The sequence below is a fragment of the Elaeis guineensis genome, chromosome 12 (assembly GCF_000442705.2).
Source record: "Elaeis guineensis isolate ETL-2024a chromosome 12, EG11, whole genome shotgun sequence".
NCBI classification, from domain to species: domain Eukaryota; kingdom Viridiplantae; phylum Streptophyta; class Magnoliopsida; order Arecales; family Arecaceae; genus Elaeis; species Elaeis guineensis.
In genome coordinates this window covers 19,602,667-19,628,241 of record NC_026004.2, presented here as the reverse complement: position 1 = coordinate 19,628,241, position 25,575 = coordinate 19,602,667, and the positions used below count along the sequence as shown (strand labels likewise).

Here is a 25,575-nt window from a genome sequence, read left to right as displayed (position 1 = left end):
GAACCATATGCTTATATATTCGTATCAATGATCATACTCTAATGATAATCATTTGGTACAAAATTGAAACTCATCACATAAAATAAAAAATATATACACATACATACAGATGATCATATAAAGGAATCATTAACTCTATCTATTTTAGACTCAAACACAGCAATTGATCAACTCCTTGATCAACAAATCCCAAGACAAGATGTTCCACTCGACATCTTGTGCAGACAACTACACCTTTACATAATCAACGTCAACATAAAAGTCATAGATGATTATGGACAGTGAAAATATTAAGATAGCACTATAGATCTATGACTCTTCCCGAGATCAATCGATTAATCTAGATTTGTCCAGATTTTGGATCCTCCACTATTCCATAGAGTATCTTGAGAGATAAAGTAAGGAAATGGAAAGAGAGAGAGAGTAGAAGAGAGAGAAAATAAAGAGAGAGAAAAAAAGAGAATGATTTATTATTTTTTCATTTTCTCCTCTATCTTTCTCTAGTTTTCTTCTCTTCTTCTCGTGGAAGGGAAAAAGGAAGATCTCAAGCCGACCACCTTTCATGGCAGCAGTGACCCCAATGACTCTACGATAGTGGCTCTGATCTGGGCTGCCCGACCATGGCCATGTCTCACGAGGATGGTTGTCCTAGTGGAAGAAAAAAAAAACAAGAATAGGAGAAGGCTCAATCTAGAGCTAATGGCTCAATCAGGTCATCAAAGGCTTGCTAGGATTCAGAAAAAAGGAAAAAAAAAAGATGAAGAAGAGTAGAAGAGCAATACCACAACTCCGATGATAAATTGATGGTGGCTTATCCGAAACACTCGATAAAAAACCAAATAAATCCCATGGATTTCACTGGTGGTTTGAGTAAAGATTCGGGCGATACTTAGAGGAAGAAGGGAGGAAAATTTATAGGCTATATCCTAGGGCTTTTATTAGAGTCCTATGAGCCTTTTAAGACTCTTCTTCTCCATCAAAATCGAAGAAGAGGATGACTCTGATCTTGAGTCTTCCTCCCTCGTGTTAGGCATATGAGCAGTGGCCTGGGTGGCCATTATAGGCCCATCTTTGTTGGACCAGCCCCATATGAAAACGGGCCCTTACATGCATCAACTCTACACATGATGCCTTAATCAACACCAGTGCAAAGGAATAAATGAACCACAATCTCATCAACCACCACCTACTAACATGCAAGAGTGCGTCCTACTTTGATAGTCAGATTGCATGGCACCAGCCAGCCGAAAGAGGAAAAAACAATCTCTTTGGGCAAGAAGACTGAAAAGAACAAGATAAACTAAACAACAAATCTAAATATGATCAACAGAGGATGCAATAGCATTGTAGAAATTTCAGCCAAGCATCAACCTTCAGAGTCGCTCACTCCAAACTAATTGTACAGGTACCAACCGCCATATTTAGACGACAATATATCTGACATAACAAGGCAAGAAAAAGAGCTCACAACCCCCACCCCACCACCCTTCGGGGGAAAAAAAAAACCTAGAAAAAGAAAAAAAAAACAAACAAAAAAAAAATAAAACATAAAACCAACCAACCAACCAGACATACCTCAAATGCATCATCAGATGGCCGGTCCAGATTCATCATATATCCTGAAAGATGCAAAAGCAATATCCTGAAAGAACATCTAAAAGCACTTCCTGTGAACAATGGCCGGTCCAGATTCATCATATTCTGCCTTGGATATCCACATCTGAAACGCATTTAGAATAAAAGGGCAAGCAAAGAAAACCATCAGAAGATAAGGAAAATAAGGCACCAAGGCAGATCCAAAATAGGGGAGAAAAGACAAATGATGATGGTTTGCCTGCTGGAATGTGCTAAGAGAAGCCAAGATGGAACCTTTAATCCTGTCACACCCCGACCCCGACACTTCGATCGGATACGTGATGGCCGCACACTCCTTAGAGCAAGCCCTAAAGAATATGCAAGGCCAAATTAAATCATTACAACCTTAACATCCATAACAATTCATTTCAACAATAATTCGTAAAACCTTGCATAATTACAAATTAAATTTCTTCAATCCTCTGATTTGGTACTATGACACTATCTGTCCATCTGCTCATCCGTAAATTCAAGCCATAGCCAATCATAAATATCCTGTAACTCTGAAAAGAAAAAGAAAGATGAAGGGATGTGAGCTTTACAGCCCAATAAGAATTCTCATATCACACCGATATAATAATATAATCTGAAAATAAGAATAAACAATAAAACATAAAATTACATGTTCAATATCCGAAATAAAGCAAACATCTATAAATTATCTGTCTTATCAAAAGAGATGCATCATCATATGTTAATGGGTGAAATACTTTTGTTCAACGATTGTTTCATGTCTTCTCTTTCATTTCTCTTTTCATAATCACATGATTTTTTTAACCTTTTCTTCTTGACTTTGGACTAACCAAGTCTATATCTCAGTCATCATCCGAATCAATTTCTACTTAAAAGCCTTTCAAGGCTGTCCCAGGATGAGCTTCTGGCCAACTGTCCAACGTACGAAAGTCCGTGACAGGCTGTCCCAGGTATAAGCTCCTAACGGACTATCCCAGGCATGAGCTCTTGGCCGACTGATCTACCTATAAGCCAGTGGAGGCTGTCTCAGGCATAAGCTCCTGACGGAATGTTCTAAGCATAAGCTCCTGGCCGGTTGATCCACATGACAAGGCTAGTCCATACCATATCTCTCTTTTTCATTGAATCATTATGTATTGATTTCATCAAATCAATTCCGACTTACATTATGATCAATTTAGATATGTCATATCTATATAATCTTGCCATCAATCTCTGATACATATATATTGACATAACATATTCATGCTCAAAATCAAATAACAGTATCTCAAATATAATAAATTCATCGATCTCAAATCCGACGATGCAAAATCAATGATGTAAGATCAACAGTAAAATAGCATATATAATAGTGATCATATATAGAGATTTTTATCTTTACCGGTGATTGATCCAAATACAGAAATCAATGTTCTTCTTTGATTTATAAATTTTAAAAATAAGATATTCCACTCGACATCTTATGCAAACAATCGTAACTCTTCATGATCCTGATCAAATATAAAAATCATATATGGAGAAATTATCAATAATCGATCCTAATAACATAAATTCAGAACTTCTTATAGGATTATCCAAAATCGAGATTTATCTAAGTATCTGGACCCTCTACTGATCCATAAGATTTTTAGAGAAAGAAAATCCATGAAGAGAGAGAAAATTTTAGAGAAAAAAAGTAAAGAGAGAATCTTCGTATCCTTCAGATGAGGCAATCATGGTTGAGATCATTAGAGATCTTATCAGGGTGACTTAATATGAATTAACCATGATTGATGTTATCAATTTCGATATGGATCGAACCGGGATCTAATCTACTACATGAATTTCGGAGCAATCTCTGATCATCATATTTTATCTCAAGTTTATCCTAGAGTCTGTGATGCAATCAGAGAGGGAGAGAAAGACTCTAGAGAGACAAAATCCATAAAAAGAGAGAAAAAGTTTAGAAAAAGAAAATAGAGAGAGAATTTAGAGAGAAAAACTGGAGAGAGAAGGTAAAGAGAGGAGAGAGGAAAGAGAGAGAAAAGAGAGAAAAAATTCTCTCATTCTTTTTTTTTCTATTTTTCTCTTTTTTTTTTTTTCTTTTTCTTTTTCTTTTCTTTTCTTTTCTTCTTCTTTCTTTCTTTCTTTTCCCATTTTCTTCTTCCTTTCCTCTTCCTTGGTCGAACAGGGGAAGGACTAGAGGGAGGCTAGGTGGCTCAGCTCTGACGAAGGGCGATACATCTGGTCGACGACGACAGAGCAAGGTTCGGCCGGTGGTGAGGTTCGACCGACGAGAAATCAAGAAACAATCAAAAAAAATAGGGTATTGCCCCTCTCTCTAGTTTTTCGATCATTAGCCGATCACAGGTGGCCAAAACCTCTCGGAGAAGGCGGATAGAGAGATGAGGTCCTATCCTAGGGGTGAGAGCTACAAACGACGACGTCGGTGGCCAAAAAAGAAGAGGAAAGGGCCTGATCGAAACAGAGCAAAATAGAAGTTCAACTTTTTCATAGATTTTCCAACGAGCTCGACGGCCGGTGATGGTGCACCGTGCCATGGAAAGGAGGAGAAGGAAGAGGAGAAAGAGGAGAAGGGCTTACCTCTGACTTCGGTGAGGTCTCCGATGAGTATTTGAGATGAACACGATGAGGACATCCACGCTTCAATGAAAAAATTTGAGAAAAATAAAAGGAGAAATCCGGTGCTCGTCGTGGCTAGCCATAGAGAAAGGAAGTAAGATTTTATAGAGGTCTTCCTAGGGTTCCTTGTGGCCCTAGGAGTCCTCCCAATTGGACATGGGGAAGAAGAAGAAGACTCCAACGGGAGTCTTCTTCCAGAATTTTTTTTTCCTCATATAGGCTTGATTCAGGGCCCAATGGGCCGAGTGTTACATTCTCCCTCCTTCAAATAATTTCATCGTTGAAATTAACTTATGTTATTTGAGATACGTACTTAAAAAAATATATATACTTACATCATATCATTTTCACGTATCCGATAATGTCTTACATATTATTTATTTCTCGTGATCTTGTTGTAATAAAATTTATTTGAAATCTCAAACTCATCCTTTCTTATTGATTTCTCAACTTTTTCGAAAAATCATAACATTTTGGACTTGTATTAACATACCATAGTTATTTATCCTATACATTCTTCTTAAAATTCATAATATTCTCAGATTACCTATGATAGAAAAATAAAGAAAGATCGAACATCGATCACTCTTCACAATCATCAATTTCTTTCTTCTTTTGACCTTCCAATAAATTTAACAGGTGGACTTTCATCTTAAGAAAACCTCAATCTTCTATATCAGTCCAAGTAACAATATTAAATTTAAAAAAATATGAGATCAATGTCAAGACATTCTAAGTTTGAACTAATAACAGAACTATTCAAGTTGTTAATAAACTTGAGATATCTAGAATTTTTTGACATTATCTACAATGAAACAACCTACTGACAAAAATTATCTGACTATGATCAGATTAGGTCAAAATCTATAGCATGCTTTCATTATCAATAAAATTCTTCCTTATTTGCAACTAATATATTCCATCATAATATCTTTTGAATCAAAAAAATTAATATTTTTAATCAATTTAATCCACCATGATTTTGCTACACACTCTGATCTTAATTTATCAAATTATATAGGTTCATCGAAAGATAAGAATATCCTTGTATGTTAGATCAATCAAAGGTAGATCTAACTTTCAAATTTCATATAAAATTTAGAGCAAAACTTTAAGTTTCTTTGTCTTTACTGTCCCTTGGACAGAGTACATCAAAATTAAATCTTGATCCACTTCCTATGTTTAAAATCATTGTATAAGCTTCATCACTCCTCAAAAATCCAACATATCAAAAATTAATTAGAGTTAACCTTAGATTTATCTTACAATTATTTAGACAATTTTCAAACCAACCTTTTTTTGTAAAAGAATTAACTCCAACTTGAACAAACTAGAAGACAACTCAAGTCAACATCTTTGTAAGTAGAATCAATTTAGTTATTTCTTGTAAAGCTCTCTTCATCACAACCCTTAATATTAATCGATAAATCCATACAAAATCTTATCCCTTATATAAGTCATTCAAAATTTAACAATAATAAGATACCTTAGATCAGCTCAAAAATTTAAATTTTGATTTGAATTACAGTCCACTATCTTCAATAATCACAAGAAAAAAATAAAGAATCTAATTCAAAAATAAAAATATAAATTATTAAAGATTTCATCATAACCTGTATATCATACTCTGACAAAATAAATTTTCTTCTTCAATTAAACAATAATATCAAAATACCTTTGATCGACTTAGAATGACTTAAAATTCAATGCAACTTGAAAGATCAAAAAATCAGATCCAAATATGATATTTTGAATAACCAAAGATTTCATCAAGATGTGTATCTCATATTCTTATAATAAAATTTAAACATATTTTTCATCTAAATTCGAGTTTCATATATGATCCTCTTATAGATTCAATACTCAAAAATATTTCTCTCTCATATGATACAATTCTTTCTTAGACCATATCTTAATTAACTTCCTTTTTAATAAGTCTAAAATTTATAATGCTCAAAAAATTAATATCAAAATCAGAAAAATTATCATGATCTCCATCCATATAAGTTTAGCATTCCAAAATCATCGAATATATTCAACATAACACATTAATATCTTCCTCTTTATTCTAAGGTCAACACTTCTCATACTCAGATCAACCCTACTAATTGAAATCCAGGATATAACTCGTTAATTCTATTATAGTCATCATATGCCATTTATGTATAAATTTCATCATAGTATCTATTGATTCGAAATCCAAATATTGAATCTTTTCTTTTATGTCTATCATATTTCTTATGATCATAGTCTCAAGTTCAAATATCACTAAAGTCATAATCCCGAATAATTATAACTTTAAGCTCAAGTACCACTTAAGTCATATTCTCTAGTGATCATAACCTAAACTCTAATATCATTCTATTACATCCTTAATGATCATAACCTTAAACTCTGATATTATCTATCATACTTCATTGATTATAATCCTAGAGTTTTGATATCATTTATGTCACAATCCCTAGTGACCTTAAATCTGAACTCTGGTACTATTCTGTCATATCCAAATCAATTGTATCATAGTCTCCAAATGATCGTAACCTAAGCTTTAAGCTCAGATACCACTCTGTCACATCCTATTGATCTTATATAAAGTTTTGATATCACTTCATAATCTTAGTGATCTTAAACCTAAGCTCTGATACCATTCTGTTACATCCTAATCACTTATATCATAATCTTCAATGATCATAACCTAAGCTCTGATACCATTCTATTACATCCTATTGATCATACATAAAGTTTTGATATCACTTCATAATCAATAATGATCTTAAACCTAAGCTCTGATACTATTCTGTCATGCCCCGAACATAACATCGGATCGGATACGTGATGATCGCACACTTCTTAGAGCAAGCCCTAAAGAATATGCAAGGCCAAATTAAATCATTACAACCTTAACATCCATAACAATTTATTTCAACAATAATTCATAAAACCTTGCATAATTACAAATTAAAATTTTTTAATCCTCTGATCAGGTACTATGATACTCTATCTATCCATCTGCTCATCCATAAATCCAAGCTATAGCCAATCGTAAACATCCTGTAACTCTGAGAAGAAAAAGAAAGATGAAGGGGTGTGAGCTTTACAGTCCAATAAGAATTTTCATATCACATCGATATAATAATATAATATGAAAATAAGAATAAGCAATAAAACATAAAATTTTATGTTCAATATCCGAAATAATGCAAACATCTATAAATTATCTATCTTGTCAAAAGAGATGCATCATCATATGTTAATGGGTGAAATATTTTTGTTCAATAATTATTTTATATCTTCTCTTTCATTTTTCTTTTCATAATTACATGATTTTTTTAACCTTTTCTTTCTAGCTTTGGACTAACCAAGTCTATATTTCAGTCATCATCTGAATTAATTTTCACTTAAAAATCTTTCAAGGCTGTCCTAGGATGAGCTCCTAGCCGGCTGTCCCACATACGAAAGCTCGTGAGAGGCTGTCCCAAGCATAAGCTCCTGGCAGGCTGTCCCAGACATGAGCTCCTAGTGGACTGTCCCAAGCATAAGCTCCTGACCGGCTGATCCACATGACAAGGCTAGTCCATACCATATCTCTTTTTTTCATTTAATCATTATGTGTTGATTTCATCAAATCAATTATGACTTATATTATGATCAATTTAGATATGTCATATCCATATAATCATGCTATCAATCTCTGATATATATATATTGACATAACATACTCATGCTCAAAATCAAATAATAGTATCTCAGATATAATAAATTCATCGATCTCAAATCTGACGATGCAAAACCAATGATGCAAGATCAACGATAAAATAGCATATATAACCATAACATACTCATGCTCAAAATCAAATAATAGTATCTCAGATATAATAAATTCATCGATCTCAAATCTGACGATGCAAAATCAATGATGCAAGATTAACGGTAAAATAGCATATATAACAGTGATCATATACAGGGATTCTTATCTTTATCGATGATTGATCTAAATACAGAAATCAATATTCTTCTTTGATTTATGAATTTTGAAAATAAAATATTTCACTCGACATCTTATGCAAACAATCGTATCTCTTCATGATCCTGATCAAATATAAAAATCATATATGGAGAAATTATCGATAATCGATCCTAATAACACAAATCCAGGACTTCTTCTAGGATTATCTAAAATCGAGATTTATCTAAGTATCTGGATCCTCCACTGATCCATAAAATTTTTAGAGAAAAAATTCATGAAAAGAGAGAAAATTTTAGATAGAGAAAGTAGAGAGAGAATCTTCATATCCTTCAGATGAGGCAATCATGATCGAGATCATCAGAGATTCTATCAGGATGACTTAATATGAATTAACCATGATTGATGTTATCAATTTCGAATATAGATCGAACCGAGATCTAATCTACTGCATGAATTTTGGAGCAATCTCTGGTCATCATATTTTTATCTCAAATTTATCCTAGAGTCTGTGATGCAATCAGAGAGGGAGAGAAAGACTCTAGAGAGACAAAATTCATAAAAAGAGACAAAATATCTAGAGAGAGAAAATAAAGAGAGAATTTAGAGAGAGAAACTGGAGAGAGAAGGTAAAGAGAGGAGAGAGGAAAGAGAGAGAGAAGAGAGAGAAAATTCTCTCATTCTTTTTTTTTTATTTTTTTTTCTTTTTCTTTTCTTTTCTTTTCTTTTCTTTTCTGTTCTTCTTCTTTCTTTCTTTCTTTCTTTTCCCGTTTTCTTCTTCCTTTCCTCTTCCTTGGCCAAACAGGGGAAGGACCAGAGGGAGGCTAGGTGGCTCGACTCCGATGAAGGGCGGCGGTATCTGATCGACGGTGATAGAGCAAGGAAGGCCGATGGCGAGGTTCGGCCGGCGAGAAATCAAGAAACAATCGAGAAAAATAGGGTATTGCCCCTCTCTCTAGTTTTTTGATCATTGGCCGGTCACCGGCGGCCAAAATCTCTCGGGGAAGGGGGATAGAGAGATGAGGTCTTATTCTAGGGGTGAGACGCCGCAAATGGCGGTATCGATGGCCAAAAAAGAGGAGGAAAGGGCCCGGCTGAAACAGAGCAAAACAGAGGTTCAACTTTTTCATGGATTTTCTGACGAGCTCAACGGTCGGCGAGGGTGCACCGTGCTGTGAAAAGGAGGGGAAGGAAGAGAAAAAAGAGGAGAAGGGCTTACCTCCGATTCCGGTGAGGTCTCCGACAAGTATTTGAGATGAACACGATGAGGACATCCACGGCTTCAACAGAAAAATTTGAGAAAAATAAAAAGAGAAATCTGTTTCTCGTCATGGCTAGCCATGGAGAAGAGAAGGGGGATTTTATAGAGGTCTTCCTAGGGTTTCTTGTGGCCTTAGGAGTCCTCCTCCCAATCGGACACAGGGAAGAAGAAGAAGACTCCAACAGGAGTCTTCTTCCAGAAATTTTTTTTTTTCGCTCATATGAGCTTGATTGAGGGCCCAATTGGGCTGGGTGTTACAAATCCACACACTATACTTCCTTTCAGGTGGTGCTACCACCTTGATCTTCATGCTGCTAGGAGCAAGTGCGGTGATCTCTTTGCTCATGCGGTCAGCAATGCCCGGGAACATAGTTGTAATAACCCAGATTTAAAAAAAAATAATAATAATAACAGAGAAGGAGGAAGACTCCTAAACGGAGTCTTCTTCCTTTCCGTTTCTGACGAAATCGGACTCGAGGAGTCCGGCTAGGGTATAAAACCTCCTCTATAAAAGACCCCCCATCATCCCTTAGGATCTTTCAACAAAAATTTTCAAAGAAATTTGAGGAATTATGGAATTTTCTCAAGGGAGGCACCGTGAGCGTTGATTGGAAGAGAAGGGCTGTCGAAGCTATTTTTGGCCACCGGAACCAAGGTAAGGTCCCATTCCTTCCTTTTCTCTCTCTTGCTCATCTTCTCACAACCCCAGACCCCACCGCCGGCCATCGATTTTGCTGGAAATAAAATTCAAAGAAGATCCCCTATTTTTTTGAAAAAAAAAACCGTCGGCCGAACCCCATCGCCGACCGGCTTCACATGGTCGGCCGTCGTTGTCGGATCTCCAGCCAAGCCGTCGGAGCCCGAGCCACCGAGGGGGGGGACCTCACGGTCTTCCCCTGTTTCAGCCAAGGGAGGCCGCGGGAAGAAAAGAAAAGAAGAAGGAAGAAGAAGAAGAAAAAGGAAAAAGAAAAAGAAAAGAAAAAGGAAAAAGAAAAAGAAAAGAAAAAAAGAAAAAAAGAAAAAGAAAAAGAGAAAAATAAAAATAAAATAAAATAAAAAGAAGAAGATGAAAGAAAATTTTTCTCTCTCTCCTCTCTCTACCTTCTCCCTACATTTTCTCTCTCCAGATTCTCTCTCTATTTTCTCTCTCTAGATTTTTTCTCTCTCTTTATGGATTTTATCTCTCTAGTGTCTTTCTCTCTCTTTGATTTCATCACGGACCCAAGGATAAATTTGAAATAAAAATAAGATGATCCGAGATTGCTCCGAAATTCATGCGGTAGATCTAATCCCAGTCCGATTCTATTTGAAATTTGTAACACTTGATTTATGTTAAGTCACCCTGATAGGACCTCTGATGATCTTGACCATGATTGCCTCATCGGAAGAATATGAAAATTTCTCTCTCCACTTTCTCTCTCTACTTTCTCTCTCTAGAATTTTCTCTCTCTTCATAGATTTTTTCTCTCTAGAAGTCTTATGGATCAGTGGAGGATCTAGATACTTAGATAAATCTTAATTTTGATTAATCCTAAGAGAGGACCTCGATTTGTGTTATTAGGATCGATTATCGATAATTTTTTTCATATATGATCTTTATACTTGATCAGGATTATGAAGAGATGATTGTCTGCAAATGATATCGAATGGAATATTTTATTAAATAATTCATAAATCAAAGAAGAACATTGATTTTTGTGCTTGGATCAGTCACCGGTAAAGGTAAGAATCTTTGTACATGATCATCATTATATATGTTATTTTATCGTTGATTTTATCTACTTGATTTTCCATCGTTGGATTTGAGATCGATGAATTTATTATATCTGAGACACTGTTATTTATTTATGTGATTTTGAGCATGAGTATGTTATATCAATACATATGTATCAGCGATTGATGGCATGATTATATGGGTATGACATATTTATTACATTGCAAAATTTGAATTGATTAATGAAGTCAAATATTTTAATTTCATGAAAATAAAAAGAAAGAGAAATATGATTTGGACTGGCCTTGTCATGTGGAATAGCTTGTCAGGAGCTTATGCCTGGGACAGCACCCACAGGCTTATGTGTGGAAGAATATGATCCGAGAAAGATCATGAAGAATCTGATCCGAGAAAGATCATGAATGATTTGATCCGAGAAAGATTATGGCCACTTTGATCCGAGAAAGATCATGAATATTTCGATCCGAGGAAGATCACAGAAATTGATCCGAATAAAAGATCGTCGCATGATCCTGGTAGTCCAAAGCCAAAGCCAAAGCCAAAGCTAAAGCTAAAGCCAAAAAGAAAGGATTAAAGATGATGTGATAATAGAAGAAAATAGAAAGATAAGACATGAAACAATCGTTGAATAAAATTGTTTCACTTATTTAACATATGATGATGCATCTCTTTTGATAAAATAGATAATCTATAAATATTTGCAGTATTCTGGACAGTGAACATCGACTTTTATGTGTTATTACTTTCTTTATTTTCAGATTATATTATTATATTGGTGTGATATAGGAATTCTTACTGGGCTGTAAAGCTCACCCCCCTTTATTTTTTTTTTCAAAGAGTTACAAGATGTCCATGGCTGGCTGTGGTATGGATTTGTGAGTGAGCGGATGCATAGATAGGTACCGTTGATACCTGATCAGAGGATTGAAGGAATGTTAATTGTAATTATGCAAGGTTTATGAATTATTATTGAAATTAAATATTATGGTTGATAAGGTTGTAATGATTTAAATTGGCCTTGCATATTCTTTAGGGCTTGCTCTAAGGAGTGTGCGGCCATCACGTATCCGACCCGGGTGTTGGGTTCGGGGCGTGACAGAATGGTATCAGAGCTTAGGTTATGATCATTGGGGATTATGATATAAGTGATTAGAATTTGATAAAAGGATATTAGAGCTTAAGTTTAAGTCACTAGGGATTATGAAGTGATATTAAAAACTTTTTGTAAGATCAATAGGATGTGACTCAGGTTATGATCATTAAGGATATAATAGAATGATATTAGAGTTTAGGTTATGATCACTAGAGAATATGACTTAAGTGGTATTTGAGCTTAAGGTTATAATTATTCAGGATTATGACTCTAGTGATATTTGAATTTGAGATTATGATTATAAGGAACATGATAGATATAAAAGAGAAGATTTCAATATTTAGATTTCGAATCAATAGATATTAAGATGAAATTACGCATAAGAGGCGTATGATGTCTATAATAGAATTGATGAGTTATATCTTAGATTTCAATTAGTAAGGTTGACCTAAGTATGAAAAGAGTTGACCTTGAAATAAAGTGGGAGGTATTGATAAGTTATGTTGAGTATACTAAATGATTTTGGAATGTAAAACTTACATGATTGAAGATCATGATATATATATTTTTTTTTAATTTTGATGATAATTGTCTGAGTATTATGAATTTTGGACTTATCAAAAGAAAGTTAATTAGGGTATGATCTAAGAAGAAATTACATCATATGAGAGAGAAATATTTTTGAGCATTGAACCTATAAGAGGTCATATATAAAATTCAATTTAGATAAAAAAAAATGTATATATATATATACTTAAATTTTATTATAAGAATATGAGATATACATCTTGGTGAAATCTTTGGTTACTCAAAATATCATATTCTGAATATGATTCTTTGATCTTTCAAGTTGCATTGAATTTCAAGTCAAAAGCTTACTTTTCTAAGTGGATCAAAAGTATTTTGATATAGTTAAATTAAAGAAGAAAATTTATTTTGTCAGAGTGTGATATACAGGTTATGATGAAATTTTTAATAATTCATATTATTATCTTTGGATTAGATTTTTTTTAATTTTTTTTGTGATTGCTGAAGATGGTGAAGTGTATTAATTATTCAAGTCAAAGTTTGGATTATTTTTTTAAATTGAACTAAGACATCTTGCTAGTGTTAAATTTTGAATGACTTATACAAGGGACAAGATTTTGTATGGATAACAAGATTTTGTATGGATTTATTGATTAATATTAAGGATTGTGATAAAGGGAGCTCTATAAGAAATAATCAAGTTGATTCTACTTAAGGATGTTAGCTTGAGTCTTTCTATTTTGTCAAGTTAGAATTAATTCTTTTGAAAAGGAAGATTGATTTAAAAATTATCTAAATGATTATAAGGTAAATCTAAGGTTAACTCCAATTGATTCTAGATATGTTGGATTCTTGAAAAGTGATAAAACTTATACAATGATTTCAAATATAGGAAGTAGATCAAGATTTAATTTTTATATGCTATGCCCAAAGGTAGTAAAGATGAAGAAACTTAAAATTTTATCCTAAGTCTTATATGAAATTTGAAGGTTGGATCTATCCTGGATTGACTAACATATAAGGATATTTTATCTTTAATAGACTTATATAATTTGGTAAGTTGAGGTCAAAGTGCGCAGCAAAAGCGTGATGGATTAAATTGATTTGAAATATTAATCTTTTAAATCAAAAGATATTATGATGGAATACATTAGTTGTAAATAAGCAAAGATTTTATTGATAATGAAAGGATGCTACAGATTTTGATCTAATCTGATCATAGCTGGATAATTTTTGGCAGTAGGTTGTTTCATTGTAGATAATACCAAGAAACTTTAGATATCTCAAGTTTATTAACAGCTTGATAGTTCTGATATTAGTTCAAACTTAGAATGTCCTAATATAGATCTCATATTTTTTTTTTAAATTTAATATTGTTACTTGGACTGATATAGAAGATTGAGGTTTTCTTAAGATGAGAGTCTACATATAAAAATTATTGGAAGGTCAAGAGAAGAAAGAAATCGATGATTGTGAAGAGTGACCGATGTTTGACCTTTATTTATTTTTCTATCAAGGGTAGTCTGAGATAATTATGAATTTCGAGTGGAATATATTAGACAAATAAGGGTGGTATATTAATACAAGTCCAAAATATTACAGTTCTTCAAAAAATTGAGAAATCAATAAGAAGGGATGAGTTTGAGATTTCAAATAATTTTTGTTATAACAAGATCATGAGAAATAAATAATATATATGACATTATCGTAAGCTTGAGAATGACATGAAGAATGTATACTTTGAAATAGGTATCTCGAACGACATAACCTAATTTCGAGGACGAAATTATTTTAAGAAGGGGAGAATGTAATAACCTAGATTTAAAAAAAAAAAAAAATAACAGAGGAGGAAGACTCCTAACCGGAGTCTTCTTCCTTTCCGTTTCCGGCGAAATCGAACTCGAGGAGTCTGGCTAGGGTATAAAACCTCTTCTGTAAAAGACCCCCCATCCTCCCTTAGGATCTTTCAACAAAAATTTTCAAAGTAATTTAAGGAATTGTGGAATTTTCTCAAGGGAGGCACCATGAGCATTGATCGGAAGAGAAGGGCCGTCGGAGCTGTTTTTGGCCACCAGAACCAAGGTAAGGTCCCAATCCTTCCTTTTCTCTCTCTTGCTCATCTTCTCACAACCCCAGACCTCACCGCTGGCCATCAATTTTGCTGGAAATAAAATTCAAAGAAGATCCCCTATTTTTTTGAAAAAAAAAAATCCGCCGGCCGAACCCCATCGCCGACCGGCTTCACATGGTCAGCCGTCGTTGCCGGATCTCCGACCAAGCCATCGGAGCCCGAGCCACCGAGGGGGGGACCTCACGGTCTTCCCCTATTTCAGCCAAGGGAGGCCGCGGGAAGAAAAGAAAAGAAGAAGGAAGAAGAAGAAGAAAAAGGAAAAAGAAAAAGAAAAGAAAAAGAAAAAGAAAAAGAAAAAGAAAAGAAAAAAAGAAAAAGAAAAAGAAAAAGAGAAAGAGAAAAATAAAAATAAAATAAAATAAAAAGAAGAAGAAGAAAAAAAAATTTTCTCTCTCTCCTCTCTCTACCTTCTCTCTATATTTTCTCTCTAGATTCTCTCTCTATTTTCTCTCTCTAGATTTTTTTCTCTCTCTTTATGGATTTTATCTCTCTAGTGTCTCTCTCTCTCTCTCTGATTTCATCACGGACCCTAGGATAAATTTGAAATAAAAATAAGATGATCCGAGATTGCTCCGAAATTCGTGCGGTAGATCTGATCCTAGTCTGATTCTATTTGAAATTTGTAACACTTGATTTATGTTAAGTCACCCTGATAGGACCTCTGATGATCTTGACCATGATTGCCTCATCGAAAGAATATGAAGATTTCTCTCTTCACTTTCTCTCTCTACTTTTTCTCTCTAGAATTTTCTCTCTCTTCATAGATTTTCTCTCTCTAGAAGTCTTATGAATTAGTGGAGGATCTAGATACTTTGATAAATCTTAATTTTGATTAATCCTAAGAGAGGTCCTCGATCTGTGTATTAGGATTGATTATCGATAATTTTCTCCATATATGATCTTTATACTTGATCAAGGTTATGAAGAGATGGTTGTCTGCAAATGATATCGAGTAGAATATTTTGTTAAAGAATTCATAAATCAAAGAAGAACATTGATTTTTGTGCTTGGATCAGTCACCGGTAAAGGTAAGAATCTCTGTACATGATCATCATTATATATGTTATTTTACCGTTGGTTTTATCTCCTTGATTTTGCATCGTTGGATTTGAGATCGATGAATTTGTTATATTTGAGACACTGTTATTTATTTATGTGATTTTGAGCATGAGTATGTTATATCAATACATATGTATCAGTGATTGATGGCATGATTATATGGGTATGACATATTTATTACATTGCAAAATTTGAATTGATTAATGAAGTCAAATATTTTAATTTCATAAAAATGAAAAGAAAGACAAATATGGTTTGGACTGGCCTTGTCATGTGGAATAGCTTGTTAGGAGCTTATGCCTGGGACAGCCCCCACAGGCTTATGTGTGGAAGAATATGATCCGAGAAAGATCATGAAGAATCTGATCTGAGAAAGATCATGAATGATTTGATCCGAGAAAGATTATGGCCACTTTGATCCGAGAAACATCATGAATATTTCGATCCGAGGAAGATCACAGAAATCGATCCAAATAAAAGATCGTCGCATGATCCTGGTAGTCCAAAGCCAAAGCCAAAGCCAAAGCCAAAGCCAAAGCTAAAGCCAAAAAGAAAGGATTAAAGATGATGTGATAATAGAAGAAAATAGAAAGATAAGACATGAAATAATCGTTGAATAAAATTATTTCACTTATTTAACATATGATGATGCATCTCTTTTGATAAGACAGATAATCTATAAATGTTTATAGTATTCTGGACAGTGAACATCGACTTTTATGTGTTATTGCTTATCTTTATTTTCAGATTATATTATTATATTTGTGTGATATGAGAATTCTTACTGGGCTGTAAAGCTCACCCCCCTTTATTTTTTTTTTCTCAGAGTTACAAGATGTCCATGGTTGGTTGTGGTATGGATTTGTGAGTGAGCGGATGCATAGATAGGTACCGTTGATACCTGATTAGAGGATTGAAGGAATGTTAATTGTAATTATGCAAGGTTTATGAATTATTATTGAAATTAAATATTATGATTGATAAGGTTGTAATGATTTAAATTGGCCTTGCATATTCTTTAGGGCTTGCTCTAAGGAGTGTGCGACCATCACGTATCCGACCCGAGAGTTGGGTTCGGGGCGTGACATAATGGTATCAGAGCTTAGGTTATGATCATTGGGGATTATGATATAAGTGATTAGGATTTGATAAAAAGATATTAGAGCTTAAGTTTAAGTCTCTAGGGATTATGAAGTGATATTAAAAACTTTATGTAAGATCAATAGGATGTGACTCAGGTTATGATCATTAAGGATATAATAGAATGATATTAGAGTTTAGGTTATGATCACTAGAGAATATGACTTAAGTGGTATTTGAGCTTAAGGTTATAATTATTCAGGATTATGACTCTAGTGATATTTGAATTTGAGATTATGATCATAAGGAACATGATAGATATAAAAGAGAAGATTTCAATATTTAGATTTCGAATCAATAGATATTAAGATGAAATTACGCATAAGTGGCGTATGATGTCTATAATAGAATTGATGAGTTATATCTTAGATTTTAATTAGTAAGGTTGACCAAAGTATGAAAAGAGTTGACCTTGAAATAAAGTGGGAGGTATTGATAAGTTATGTTGAGTATACTAGATGATTTTGGAATGTAAAACTTACATGATTGAAGATCATGATATATATATATTTTTTTAATTTTGATGATAATTGTCTGAGCATTATGAATTTTGGACTTATCAAAAGAAAGTTAATTAGGGTATGGTCTAAGAAGAAATTACATCATATGAGAGAGAAATATTTTTGAGCATTGAACCTATAAGAGGTCATATATGAAATTCAATTTAGATAAAAAAATATATATATATATACTTAAATTTTATTATGAGAATATGAGATACACATCTTGGTGAAATCTTTGGTTACTCAAAATATCATATTCTGAATATGATTCTTTGATCTTTCAAGTTGCATTGAATTTTAAGTCAAAAGCTTACTTTTCTAAGTGGATCAAAAGTATTTTGATATAGTTAAATTAAAGAAGAAATTTTATTTTGTCAGAGTATGATATACAGGTTATAATAAAATCTTTAATAATTCGTATTATTATCTTTGGATTAGATTTTTTTTAATTTTTCTTGTGATTGCTGAAGATGGTGAAGCGTATTAATTATTCAAGTCAAAGTTTGGATTATTTTTTTAAATTGAACTAAGACATCTTGCTAGTGTTAAATTTTGAATGACTTATACAAGGGACAAGATTTTGTATGGATAACAAGATTTTGTATGGATTTATTGATTAATATTAAGGATTGTGATAAAGGGAGCTCTATAAGAAATAATCAAGTTGATTCTACTTAAGGATGTTGGCTTGAGTCCTTCTAGTTTGTCAAGTTAGAATTAATTCTTTTGAAAAGGAAGATTGATTTAGAAATTATCTAAATGATTATAAGGTAAATCTAAGGTTAACTCCAATTGATTCTAGATATGTTGGATTCTTAAAAAGTGATGAAACTTATACAATGATTTCAAATATAGGAAGTAGATCAAGATTTAATTTTTATATGCTATGCCCAAAGGTAGTAAAGATGAAGAAACTTAAAATTTTATCCTAAGTCTTATATGAAATTTGAAGGTTGGATCTATCCTGGATTGATCTAACATATAAGGATATTTTATCTTTGATAGACTTATATAATTTGGTAAGTAGAGGTCAGAGTGCACAGCAAAAGCATGGTGAATTAAATTGATTTGAAATATTAATCTTTTAAATCAAAAGATATTATGATGGAATACATTAGTTGTAAATAAGGAAGGATTTTATTGATAATGAAAGGATGCTACAGATTTTGATCTAATCTGATCATAGTCGGATAATTTTTGTCAGTAGGTTGTTTCATTGTAGATAATACCAAGAAACTTTAGATATCTCAAGTTTATTAACATCTTGATAGTTCTGATATTAGTTCAAACTTAGAATGTCCTGATATAGATCTCATATTTTTTTTTAAAATTTAATATTGTTACTTGGACTGATATAGAAGATTAAGGTTTTCTTAAAATGAGAGTCTACATATAAAAATTATTGGAAGGTCAAGAGAAGAAAGAAATCGATGATTGTGAAGAGTGACCGATGTTTGACCTTTATTTATTTTTCTATCAAGGGTAGTCTGAGATAATTATGAATTTCGAGTAGAATGTATTAGACAAATAACGGTGGTATATTAATACAAGTCCAAAATATTACAGTTCTTCAAAAAATTGAGAAATCAATAAGAAGGGATGAGTTTGAGATTTCAAATAATTTTTATTATAACAAGATCATGAGAAATAAATAATATATATGACATTATCGTAAGCTTGAGAATGACATGAAGAATGTATACTTTGAAATAGGTATCTCGAATGATATAACCTAATTTCGAGGAGGAAATTATTTTAAGGAGGGGAGAATGTAATAACCCAGATTTTAAAAAAAATAATAATAATAACAGAGAAGGAGGAAGACTCCTAACCGGAGTCTTCTTCTTTTTCGTTTCTGGCGAAATCGGACTCGAGGAGTCCGGCTAGGGTATAAAACCTCCTCTATAAAAGACCCCCCATCCTCCCTTTGGATCTTTCAACAAAAATTTTCGAAGAAATTTGAGAAATTATGGAATTTTCTCAAGGGAGGCACCGTGAGCATTGATCGGAAGAGAAGGGCCGTCGGAGCTATTTTTGGCCACTGAAACCAAGGTAAGGTCCCAATCCTTCCTTTTCTCTCTCTTGCTCATCTTCTCACAACCCCAGACCTCACCGCCGGCTATCAATTTTGCTGAAAATAAAATTCAAAGAAGATCCCCTATTTTTTTGAAAAAAAAAAATCCGCCGGCCGAATCCCATCGCCGACTGGCTTCACATGGTCAGCCGTCATTGCCGGATCTCCGGCCAAGCCACCGGAGCCCGAGCCACCGAGGGGGGGGACCTCACGGTCTTCCCCTGTTTCAGCCAAGGGAGGCCGCGGGAAGAAAAGAAAAGAAGAAGGAAGAAGAAGAAGAAAAAGGAAAAAGAAAAGAAAAAGGAAAAAGAAAAAGAAAAGAAAAAAAGAAAAAGAAAAAGAAAAAGAGAAAGAGAAAAATAAAAATAAAATAAAATAAAAAGAAGAAGAAGAAAGAAAAATTTTTTCTCTCTCCTCTTTCTACCTTCTATCTACATTTTCTCTCTCTAGATTCTCTCTCTATTTTCTCTCTCTAGATTTTTTCTCTCTCTTTATGGATTTTATCTCTCTAGTATCTTTCTCTCTCTCTGATTTCATCACAGATCCTAGGATAAATTTGAAATAAAAATAAGATGATCCGAGATTGCTCTGAAATTCGTGCAGTAGATCTGATCCCAGTCCGATTCTATTTGAAATTTGTAACACTTGATTTATTTTAAGTCACCCTGATAGGACCTCTGATGATCTTGACCATGATTGCCTCATTGGAAGAATACGAAGATTTCTCTCTCCACTTTCTCTCTCTACTTTTTCTCTCTAGAATTTTCTCTCTCTTCATAGATTTTCTCTCTATAAGTCTTATGGATCAGTGGAGGATCTAGATATTTAGATAAATCTTAATTTTGATTAATCCTAAGAGAGGTCCTCGATCTGTATTATTAGGATCGATTATCGGTAATTTTCTCCATATATGATCTTTATACTTGATCAGGGTTATGAAGAGATGATTGTCTGCAAATGATATCGAGTGGAATATTTTGTTAAAGAATTCATAAATCAAAGAAGAACATTGATTTTTGTGCTTGGATCAGTCACCGGTAAAGATAAGAATCTCTGTACATGATCATCATTATATATGTTATTTTACCGTTGGTTTTATCTCCTTGATTTTGCATCGTTGGATTTGAGATCGATGAATTTGTTATATCTGAGACACTGTTATTTATTTATGTGATTTTGAGCATGAGTATGTTATATCAATATATATGTATCAGCGATTGATGGCATGATTATATAGGTATGACATATTTATTACATTGCAAAATTTGAATTGATTAATGAAGTCAAATATTTTAATTTCATGAAAATGAAAAGAAAGAGAAATATGGTTTGGACTGGCCTTGTCATGTGGAATAGCTTGTCAGGAGCTTATGCCTGGGACAGCCCCCACAGGCTTATGTGTGGAAGAATATGATCCGAGAAAGATCATGAAGAATCTGATCCGAGAAAGATCATGAATGATTTGATCCGAGAAGGATTATGGCCAATTTGATCCGAGAAAGATCATGAATATTTTGATCCGAGGAAGATCACAGAAATCGATCCGAATAAACGATCGTCGCATGATCCTGGTAGTCCAAAGCCAAAGCCAAAGTCAAAGCTAAAGCTAAAGCCAAAAAGAAAGGATTAAAGATGATGTGATAATAGAAGAAAATAGAAAGATAAGACATGAAACAATCGTTGAATAAAATTGTTTCACTTATTTAACATATGGTGATGCATCTCTTTTGATAAAACAGATAATCTATAAATGTTTGCAGTATTCTGGATAATGAACATCGACTTTTATATGTTATTGCTTATCTTTATTTTCAGATTATATTATTATATTGGTGTGATATGGGAATTCTTACTGGGCTTAAAGCTCACCCCCCTTTATTTTTTTTTTTCTCAGAGTTACAAGATGTCCATGGTTGGTTGTGGTATAGATTTGTAAGCGGATGCATAGATAGGTACCGTTGATACCTGATCAGAGGATTGAAAGAATGTTAATTGTAATTATGCAAGGTTTATAAATTATTATTGAAATTAAATATTATGGTTGATAAGGTTGTAATGATTTAAATTGGCCTTGCATATTCTTTAGGGCTTGCTCTAAGGAGTGTGCGGTCATTACGTATCCGATCCGGGTGTTGGGTTCGGAATGTGACAATAGTGGACCCTCCACTAAGCACAATGTTTCCATACAAGTCCTTCCTGATATCCACGTCACACTTCATGACAGAATTGTAGGTAGTCTCATGGATACCAGGGGTTTCCAAGAGAGCAGGCTGGAAGAGCACCTCAGGGCACCTGAATCGCTCAGCCCCAATGGTGATGACCCGGCCATCAGGTAGCCCATAGCTTTTTTCAAGTGCCGAGCTGCTCTTGGCAGTCTCGAGCTCTTGCTCATAATCAAGGGCTACATAAGCAAGCTTCTCTTTAATGTCACGAACAATTTCCCGCTCGGCTGTGGTAGTGAAGGAGTACCCCCTCTCAGTCAAAATCTTCATCAAAGCATCCGTCAGATCTCTACCAGCAAGATCAAGCCGTAAGATAGCATGTGGAAGTGCATATCCCTCATAGATCGGGACTGTGTGGCTGACACCATCACCAGAGTCCAGCACAATACCTGCACAGGGGGAACAAATGGGGCTGATATGTATTACCATTTAGTAAGCAATTTTTAACAAGAAAAAAAATGTGCCTGAAAGTAATCTGTCAAGTTTTGACAATGCAATTTTCATTTCATCATCTGGACCATGATAGTTTCCGCAAGGCAAAAAATTCGTTTCTTAAAACCAAGGAATTTCGGTTTCTCCAAGAAAACCATAACTGAATGAAGGCATGGCACTAAATACTGCATCAGAGAGATTCGGATTCTAATAAGTTAGTATAGTTCTGCCTGAGAAGGAGGAAGATAAAACGATAGCAAACAGATTGCTGTTTTCCTAAATTTGATCACAAATTTAAACACCAGAAAAGTACCATAAATCTAATGATCCCTGGAAATGATGAATGTAAAACAAAAGAGGGAGAATCAGAGCTTAATGAAGCAGCCAGAAGGTTAACTCGTGGTGACCAAGGTAGCAACAACAAAAGAGAAGAAAATTTTGATGCCATGTCTTTTGGCAAATAATCTTGACTAGTTCTTGGGTGAAAGAATATACAAACATTCAAAAAACCTTTGATTACCCACATACCAATATAGCACAACTAAACAGAATAATCTAAAAATTGGAAGAAACAGAAAAACTATGTCGAAGTACCTTGACAGAGGAGGTTCAATAACCTAACATTCAAATAAAGAATATAAATAAACATACCTGTTGTACGTCCACTGGCATAAAGGGAGAGGACAGCTTGAATGGCAACATACATGGCAGGAACATTACACGTCTCAAACATTATTTGCGTGATCTTTTCCCTGTTGGCCTTTGGATTCAGAGGGGCTTCTGTGAGAAGAACTGGATGTTCTTCAGGTGCTACATGGAGCTCACGGAGCTCATTGTAGAATGTATGATGCCAGATCTTCTCCATATCATCCCAATTACTGACAATTCCATGCTCAATAGGGTATTTCAAAGTCAGTCTCTTGGACTGGGCCTCATCACCAACATATGCATCTTTCTGTCCCATCCCAACCATGACACCAGTGTGGCGGGGCCAACCAACAATACTTGGAAAAACAGCCCAGGGAGCATCATCTCCAGCAAATCCAGCCTATTGCGAAGGATTCAGGGCATTTAATTAGTTAAATACAATACATTATATGAAAACATTAAATGCAACTTTTTACATTCTTTCCTAAATATCAGTCCTACAATATGATACCAAACATATTTCTCACCTTCACCATCCCAGTTCCATTGTCACAGACAAGGGGTTGAATGTCCTCGGCATCAGCCATACTTCATGTTAAACCTCCACACAGCCTATCCACGAGAAGGTCAGAAGTTAAATAATGCCCGACAACTTTAAGCAGGTAATGGTGGTAAGATGGAAATCTTGCAACAAGAAAGGGGGATGCAAAGAAACTTCTCAATGCTGGTCTACAGGAAATTATGAAGTAGAAGAATATCCTAAATTCAAATAAATAAAGTACATCTCTAGTAAGAATCATTCCCAGTTTTCATGCACTCATTATGATACCCGAGCAAACGGTTATTTCATCTGACTCAAGTGAATGAGAACGAACCTTACTTCACCATTTTCTCCATGTTCCATCTTTACAAGATAATAAGAATATGATAAAGAAATGCAAAGAACAACAACTAAATATTGCGAGTAACACAAGCTGGATTCACAATTGTTATAAAGCTTTATACAGCGGACAATCAAGTTTTTCATTTCTTTGATATTCAAAGAATGTACCAACCCTTATCAAGCACAAAACCGTACCACTTGGAACTATACATGAATAACAATGAATGACATAAAAAAACAGCTCCTGAAGTTTTCGAAGACCACCAGAAGATCATGCTTATGTGAGCCAAAGGGAAGTTGATATAGGTAGGCACCATGATGCATTTGATGTTCAGAACATGAGATCAAACCACAGCCAAGGCAACTTCCATGCAGAGCTACATTATCTTATCTTATTTTTTAGATCAGAACATTCAAAGCTACAATGACAACAAAAACAAAATGGAAACAACAACTTCAAAAAGTTCATCCTTGCGCATCTAGACTAAAAATTCAGAATTACTTGGAACAGTGGGGTCATTATGCTATTTTGGATTAAAAACATGCTCACTGGATGTCTCTGTATTTACCTTTTCTCAACATTTTGCTAATATATTAAAGTGAGGAAATAGGTAGAGATAGAAGTACAACGAGAATCCTCAATGATAGAAGAAAATCATCAACAAAGTAGCATTCTTTTATTAATGTGATGCAGCTTTTATCCATCCTTCAACCAAATGCACCAGCGCCTTGACAAAAGAAAAAGGTGCAGCAAAAGTAGAAGGTAAGTTTCCTTTTAACTTTTGGCATCTTGACTATCAGATTTCTAGGCATGCTAATATGGTAAAGCAGTGAATAGGAATCCTGATTTCCCAGCTCGCGTAAAGGAAGGACAGCCACACCGACAAATAATCCTACATTCAAATACCATATAGAAACTTCACTGTGGCATTTCATGACTACCATCTATTCCTTCCAAAACAGATATTAGCATCTTAGTATGTTTTGAGAACATTGTGACACATTTCTAATTAATTAATAAGGCTGGTGTAACTAACTCTGGAATTAGATGGCAGCAAATATGGGTGTGAGCCATTGAATGGAATCTATTGGTTAAACTGAGAGATTAGGAGTCCTGGTAGACCTTGAAAGAATAGTCTCAACCTAATATTTGGAAAAGTAAAAATTATTGCCCCTTCCATAATAACAAAAGAACAATACAATTTTAAGAAAAATTCTGTTATGGTGTGCATGCAGACTGTTAAGAAATCAGAAACGCAAAGAAGGTAAAATAACATTTAATAACAGTGAAGGGAGATCAAAAGAAAGTAAAGAAAAAAGGGGAAAAAAGAAAAGATGGAATCCATCTTAAAGACAGGTTTTATTCTTAATATTCCATAAAATCCATGTAGAGTCAGCACCTATCATTGATAGATATCCATATCGACCAAACAAGCATAAAATGCTTCTTAATCTCAAGAAGACTTCCAACCAACTTATGCTGACCAAGGCTCACCGAAATGGATACATTGCTTAAAAAGGATCACTATTATAATTAAACTCATAGCATCTATAGTTATTAACTTCACCATGCAGATGACTTTAAACTCATGTTAGGCCATAAGTAGCAATTTCCTCTAGGTGTCAACTGCTAAAATGAAGAGATATGGTGAAAGAGGATCACCTTGAC

The 25,575-nt window shown here is 34.1% G+C and overlaps 1 protein-coding gene across 1 annotated transcript; it reads right to left on the bottom strand.

The window, feature by feature from the left end:
- Positions 1-1,607: 1,607 nt before the first annotated feature.
- LOC105036596 (actin-2-like) lies at positions 1,608-23,610 on the bottom strand. Its single transcript, XM_073246383.1, has 6 exons — positions 23,551-23,610; positions 23,027-23,423; positions 21,882-22,332; positions 9,717-9,835; positions 1,835-1,899; positions 1,608-1,720 (listed from the first exon to the last, which is right to left on the bottom strand). The coding sequence occupies exons 1-6, from the start codon at positions 23,608-23,610 to the stop codon at positions 1,655-1,657; spliced, it is 1,158 nt and encodes a 385-aa protein (XP_073102484.1). The 3' UTR covers positions 1,608-1,654.
- Positions 23,611-25,575: the final 1,965 nt, after the last annotated feature.

Coding starts and splice junctions, on each gene's coding strand:
- LOC105036596 (XM_073246383.1), bottom strand. CDS start 23,610: ATGGCTGATGCCGAGGACATTCAACCCCTTGTCTGTGACAATGGAACT. Junction 1,900..9,716: donor GAAGTATAGTGTGTGGATTT/GTAACACCCAGC, acceptor ATCCGATCGAAG/TGTCGGGGTCGGGGTGTGAC. Junction 1,721..1,834: donor CTCTTAGCACATTCCAGCAG/GCAAACCATCAT, acceptor AATGCGTTTCAG/ATGTGGATATCCAAGGCAGA.